Source organism: Austrofundulus limnaeus, unplaced genomic scaffold, assembly GCF_001266775.1.
Source record: "Austrofundulus limnaeus strain Quisiro unplaced genomic scaffold, Austrofundulus_limnaeus-1.0 Scaffold796, whole genome shotgun sequence".
NCBI classification, from domain to species: domain Eukaryota; kingdom Metazoa; phylum Chordata; class Actinopteri; order Cyprinodontiformes; family Rivulidae; genus Austrofundulus; species Austrofundulus limnaeus.
This window is the reverse complement of record NW_013953198.1, coordinates 121,323-128,634: the sequence shown is the minus strand read 5'-3', so window position 1 is coordinate 128,634 and position 7,312 is coordinate 121,323. Positions and strand designations below refer to the sequence as shown.

Here is a 7,312-nt window from a genome sequence, read left to right as displayed (position 1 = left end):
TCTATCTATCTATCTATCTATCTATCTATCTATCTATCTATCTATCTATCTATCTATCTATCTATCTATCTAGGCCCATATACATATTTTACAGAAACAACAATATTTACATTCAGCAATTAAAACCTGCATTTTTTTCAGTAAATATCTGTAAAAATTGTAGTGTTTGACTGTTTTAAAATTAATAGTTATTTTCTGTTAAAAAAACAGTGCAGCAGTGCTTTACAGTAGGGTAATGTATTTTTTTCAGAGAAAAAATGTACAAATTACTGTTTACACCAATAATTTTTTTTACGGCAATTTCCCATCAAATCAACAGTTTTAAACTGTTTTATTGTTTACAGGTTTTCCCTGTCATGGTTTTACTGTTTATCGCTGTTAAATATACGGATATTTTTAACAGTGTAATCTTGCTGTAAGGGGAAAAAGGAGATTAAAAAAGTGAAATTTGTCTACTAACCCTTATAAAGTGTAATCATTTCAGGAAGCCTGCAATACTGTAGAATAGAGATAATATTTTCAGACAGGTCTGATTAGCTGTGCACAGAACTGACTGTGCTGAGAAACATTTCAGAACCAAGGAGAACAAACCATCTTATAACTCAGAGTCCAGGGACTTCATTGTTCGGTGATTACATCATCTACTGCATGAGCTCTTTTATCTGACGTTCAATAGAGCAATGTGCTAAATGCCTCAGTTGGGATGAACAGACATGAAAGACTTAATACAGAAAAAAAGATTTATTTAAAGATGTAGTTTAAAATTACTCACAGAATGGAAATATTAAAAACAATCACGGTAAAGGTAAAAATGCAACAAGAAATCAAAGTAGTCAAAGATGAAACAATAAAAAAACCCACTAAACAGAAATCAATAGCAGAAAACTTCTGTTATTTTTTATGAATGCAATTTATAAAGTAAGGAGTTACATTTGGAGGAATTTGTTTGCAGCTTTGATGCTATTGACACAAGGAGTGACAGTTTGTTGGCCTCTTCAGTAATCCAACTTCCACCCTTATGATTTTTTTTTGGGGCAGATCTTGCATAATTTCTTTGGAATACCTTAAAGACAAGTCGCTAAAAAGAAATACCAAATATTTATTTGGTATAAACTATTTTTTGTCTTGCTTACATGAATATGTCCTAAGCATAAAAAGTTACAGTTCACAACATATCTTTACTTTTATAAAGTCATCCCCAATGGCCTGAAAAGCTTCACTTTAAAAAACTTAGTGGCCCATGAGCCATCAATTGATGAGCACAGTTGTAGCACATTTTGTGCCTTCAGACACATTTTTAGTGAGCCAACATGCAGAAATGGCTCTTTTGATAGCAAAGGTGGCAGGAAATGTTTTACTGTTTTAAAACCAGGCTTTGGTCTCCATGAAACTGCCAGTTCTGATTACACCAGAAAATGTATGAAAAAGGTAACAAAAAACCCATTACACACACACAGTCTAATGCAGCTCTCTTTATGGGGACATTGTATTGACCTCCATTAATTAATACATTTCTACAATCTAACCCTGACCCCTTTCCCTAAACCTAACCTCATCTGAACCAAATTTAACCTAAACTCAATTAACACCTAAACCTAACCCCCAACCAACCAGCAGCATTTCCTCCATGGGGACTAGGCTTAGGTCCCCATAAGTACCAATTGGTCCCCATAAGTAGGGGGTGCATACCAAAAAAGGTCCCTACCCTACATACTAGGAAACATCTGCCCATACACATCCTTGTACTTGTATCAAACTGAAGACATTGTATTGACTTCCATTTCTTTTTGTAACTGTATTCATGCCTAACCCAGATATTTTCTCTAACCCTAACCAAGACTTAGTTCACACCATACCTCTAAACCTAACTAGTAGAGCGCAGTAGAGCTGCACTCACTTTGTTGGTTCAAAACATATTGTGGTCCTCACTCTGTAGCATAATCAAGTTCACACACACACACACCATCACATAAAATCGACACCAACAGCTTGATTCCAAAACAAGTTTTTATTGGCCAATTTACAGAAAGTGCTGTAGTGACCATTCAAAAGAAAAACAGACCAAAGAGTCCAGAGAAGAAAAAAAAATCAAATGTACACGTTATACAAGGTTTCATTGTTAATTTCACTGTCCTCTTCTAAAACAAATGTCGGGACAACATTAGGGCTCGAGCCAATGCAAAATCCACCAAAGGGTTTCAAGTGAGGAATGGAGAGAGGTGACATCACAAGACCAGGTGTCACGGCAGATGAGGAAAACTGTTAAACAACAAATGAGATCTTTACATGAACGTACAATAGAGCCACAGAACACATACAGGAGAGTCTTCCAGCTGGGGAAAAGGCTCACTGGGTCAAAACGAGGACACTTTTCAGCTGTTGGGACAAACTTTAAATCATCAGTGTCGGACTGTAAAAACAGAACAGCTCTGTTATCTAGGAACAAAACAGCATTCGTGGATTTTCAGCTATCAAATATCAGAGACAGATTAGATTTGGGATGACCATGGTCAGTGTAATGCCCTCTAACTTTAAGGTGAATAAAGAAACTTTCTGATCATGTGAAATGTGACACTGCCAATCATTCTTTTTTGTTGTTATGTCTCAGTTTGGTGGGTTTGTGTTCAGCAGACTGAACTGGAATTTATCAGTGTAACAAAACACCCTAGCCTAATATCCTTTACTGTTGCTTTTATCAGTTCTTAAAGGATTAAGTTTTAGAGTTTTAGTCACAGACCTAACAAATAAAGTACTTATCACATGTGGCAGATTATATAGTCCTTAAAATGTAGGTAAATGTTTAAAAGTGGATTAATAAAATAGTGATGTACATGAGAGGATTCTACAAAAGTTTGTTTAGAGGCTGGGCTGCTGACACTGGTAAAATCAACTTCACTTTAAATTTTAGGGCTATCTTATTAAAGGGAAAAAGTCCACTAATTAGTAGAAATCATGCTTCGAATGTCAACTTTAAGTTTTTGACTCTTGGAGATCAGGCCACATACAGTCAATAAAATCAATGTGTTTGCAAAAATGTTTAAGTAACGTAATTTGTTTTAATCTCTAGCACAAATTTGTTCAGTTACAATTTTCTCTATTTAAAAATTTCAAATTATGGGACATTTTTATATAGAATGTAGAGTGAACTTTCTTTAAAAGAGTCAAAAGTTTCCCTATTTGACCAGAACATTTTTATTGAATTACTGAATCCATAATTTCTTAGAGATGCTGGTTTGTCCAGCCAAGATAAGATAAAGAAGCCCTTGTAGTTTCCAACTAACTAACCCTACCCCTACCCCTACCCCGACCCCTAACCTAAAAACAAAACCAAATGTGAAACTTATAGCCTTTTTCACGCTGGATGATGAACCCACTGTGATTATCCAGAATCTGGATGGATATGCAGGGTCTCGGTAAGGTCTTCAGGTGCAAATCAAAAACTCAATGAGCTACTTTAAGTGAGGTCTTAGTAGTTAATTACTGTGATGGCAGAAAAATGGGTGGAGCATGGGAATGTGGTTACAGTGTATCCGCAGAATGGAGCAACATGCCTACCAACATAGCCTGATCTCTAGAATTTGAAGCAGGACTGGCCAGACTATGAAAAAAAACTAAGTTTAGATGTGATTGCTATAGAGGTACTGTTTAATAATCTTTGTAGCTGCCTACTGACGTTGTTCCAGAAAGTTGTGCCAGGGAGGGCAGAAAACAGCTTTTTTACAATAATAATAATAATAATTTTGCAAGTAATAAAAGTTTTGCTTTCATGTTAAAGGAAGTTTTCCACATTTGTTGCAATCCAACCACATTCTAATGGCTCATGTAAGTTGTGGACAGTTGGATTATTATCCAGCCTGAAAAGTGCTTCAAGAACTTTAGAAATCTTTGCGTGTAAAACTGTAGTTTAACTGTTTTTTTTAACAGAATGTTTCCCTAAATTAGTTAATCATGGGAAATGATTGGTTTACTAAATCATTTAGTTATTAAAGAGTCATTATTCACCTGGAATTATTTTTTTAACCAATGGGAGTTCTCTACATTTTTTGGACTTATTTCTCTTGACATTTTTCCTATTAATTTTTTACTGGCCACCCGAGACAGTGCCATATCCACACGAACAAACCATAGTTGCAGGAATGATCAGATCACAGAGCTAACGTCACACAAACAGGACTTGGGTATGGGTTCGGTAAAAGACTCCTGCAGGCTGAGAGTTCAAGGTGTGTATGTTTACAAGTACAGGTGATGAGTGCGGTGTATGGGGGAACAGGAGGGGAGACGTTTCATGTGGGGGGCAGGAGTGAAAAAGGAAGAGGGATCAGGAGGGTTGTTTGTCACCCACTATACTCAGTATTTACAAGAAGGGGGCGTAGTATAAAAATGTACAAGGAGACTCGTCTTTCTATCCCCAAAACTCAGAACTGAAACCCTGCTGCCAGTTCAACATGACATCTTTTCTTACTTTTTCCCCCTTTTTTTTCTATTTTGAGTACGAGTGAAAATAATTTTTTTTCTGTAAAATCTCCTGGCTTTGCCACATTGGCAAAAGACTGATAAATAATAAATATACAAACCAAAAATAGTTAAATTTTCTTTTAATTATGCAACTCTTTTTTTTTTAAATAAAAAGCCTTTTGAACTGACTGGAATGGAGACATCACAATGGAATTTCACACATCGAACTGGATGAACACTGGATTTCCTATAACTTGGTTTTACAAAAACAAACAAACAAACAAACAAACAAACAAACAAACAAACAAACAAACAAACAAACAAACAAACAAACAAACAAACAAACAAACAAACAAAAAAACCTGCAGCTGCAGTCCAGAGGAAGAAATCTGTCCCACCTTTCAAGATGGACTAAATTTAGTGAGGTTTGGTGAGGGATGACTGGGGCGCAAATTTCAATTCACATTATTTTTTAGCATCGGTATAAAACAAAAGGTTTTCATACAAAGCTAAATCACTTTGATCTGTTTGTAATCTTCAGTAAGGGGGGATAATATGTTTGCTTTTAGAGCATAAAGTCTTTTATTTCTGTTTTCAGCCGTCTGGTGTGGGCTTTCAGTATTGATGTGTTGGAGAATGTGTGTGTATATGTGTGTGAATGTGTGTGTGAGAGACAGAGAGATAGTAAGACAGTGTGAAAAGGTGTTTCAGTAACATCTTGTGTTCTCCCAGCTTTGACCCTTTTTGCTCGAGTGTTGCATCCTCGGTAGCTGTACGTCCACTTCCTCTTCGCTGTCATCTGACTCAGCGCTGGTATCCTCTTCATCATCTTCGTCGTCGTCCTCCTCCTCTTCTTCCTCTTCCTCATCTTCCTCGCTGGCCTCCTCCTCTGTGGCCTGTGGTTCCTCCGTATTCTGAGATGAAAAATGTTTGCAGAAAATTGAAAGTAATTTGGGAGTGAATTTACAGAAAAGGACCAAACAGTTAGGCAGCAATGTTATAACTATGCCAGGCCTCTATGTGGCGCTGTAACACTGCCATGAAAATACACCCAAAACAGGATACAAGGTGTGGAGCATACAGATGTAACTTGCAATTTTTTTTTCTAAAAAGAAATGCAGCATGTTGGATCTCTGACTTTGTAGAAACAAACAGATTATTATCTGTTTTGAGAAGCTGAGAAGATAAACATTATTTGTGATTTTACAAAATCATTCCCATGTGACCAGGGCCCAAATCAACATCCAATTAAAATGTTGCCAGCACCTTGTTTACTTTTAAGTAGCTTAATTTATAACTGAATAATAAAGAGCTAAGCTTTGACTGGATCTATGCAGATCTCCCACATCTTTTTCCAAAGTTCAGAATACATCAAAGGAACAGTGGTAGGCACAGTTACCCTAAAAGCACTAATAGGGGAACTAATTTCCTTATTAGTGCTTTAGGGCTTTTGCTTTTTTTTCAATTCATTGGTGGATTAGCACTTGCTAAGTTTATAGACTAAATTTAGAAGCACTAACTGAGGTCTTTAAATGTTACTGATCAACATTACACAGTTAAGGGTGAAAGCTGTCTCACATTTTGTTCGTATGAGTGTCAATTATCTACAAGGTCATGTGTCAAACTCAAGGCCCATGGGCCAAATGGGGCCTGCAGGTGACTCTCCTTTGGCCTGCCAAGTGCACTAAATGACAACATTTTGCACACAGTAAATATTGTCTTATGTTGACTCTGAAGAATTAGGTTGTATTAGTGCCTTAGAATTAGCGTTTGCTAAATTTTTCAGTGCATTAGTGCTTTAGAATTAGGGGACCTATTTGTGTTAGTGCTTTAGGGTTAGTGCAACTAATATTTAGATTAATGAAAGGAATAATCAAATGTTGGACGACTGAAGTGGATCTAAAGCTGTGGAAAAAAAACTGAAGGCCAAGCTCTTGCACTAACATGACTTAACACTAACACTGTTGTAGTGGAAGAAAACCAATGAATCCATTTGATATGAATACTAGAATAGTAATTGAGCATCACATTTTTTACATTCAAAAGTTGTTTCTATGTCTTAAGGCCCCCACATACTCGGGCGTACTTCACTCCATGGAGGACCACATGGACTCAATGCGGATTCAAAGTGGACGTCCACTGGACTGTATGCACAGAGGTCAATTATTTATGGCTGTGTCCAAAAACGGCAGGCCGGGTCCTCTGAAGGCCGAATTCGTCGGCCGCATACGTCACAGCGCCGCGACGGAGGCTGTCCCAAACCGAAGACTCCTCTGATGCGACCGAAAAATACGTCCTTCCTATTCCCCGATTTGAAGGACTGGTCTGATGGATCCTTCCCAGCCCAGCATATCCCATAATGCATTGCGGCCTGACCAGAGGATTTTTTAAAGCTAGTAATGGCGGACAAAGCGAGACAAAAGAATATGTTTTAAATAAAAAAATATGGCGATACAAAAATTTAAAATTTTTAGCGGTTGTAATTCTAATACTTTTATCATTTGTATAGACATGTTTTTAAATATTATTTTTGTCATAAAAAAATGCAAAATAAACATGCACCTATGGCAGGTCAATTAGTTCTTCAAATGTTAACTTTGTTAATTTTAATGTTTTGTGATATTAATAACACTAATATATTGATATTTTTCTCATTTTGATCTATTTTTGCTTCTGTTTAGCAACATCATGGTTGCTAGGTGACATGACATTTGCTGGGGTAAGGAGGGAAGGCTAGACCGTCCAAATTCAAAGCCTCTTTTTTTCTGGTCTTGCCGGTCTCTTTTTTTCTGGTCATCCCAGTCTACCAAGGACCCGGCCCACCTTGACCGGGTAGTCTGGGTCCTCCGGAGGACCC

The 7,312-nt window shown here is 37.0% G+C and overlaps 1 protein-coding gene across 2 annotated transcripts in view; it reads right to left on the bottom strand.

Annotated features, from left to right (window-relative positions):
- Window positions 1–1,989: 1,989 nt before the first annotated feature.
- LOC106532581 (calsyntenin-2) overlaps window positions 1,990–7,312 on the bottom strand; it is a 119,477-nt gene continuing 114,154 nt past the window's right edge. For both annotated transcript variants that reach the window (XM_014028678.1, XM_014028679.1), the window contains exon 17: window positions 1,990–5,369. In XM_014028678.1, the coding sequence (XP_013884132.1) occupies window positions 5,163–5,369 (207 nt within the window). In that variant the 3' untranslated portion in view covers window positions 1,990–5,162. The remainder of the gene's footprint in view (window positions 5,370–7,312) is intronic.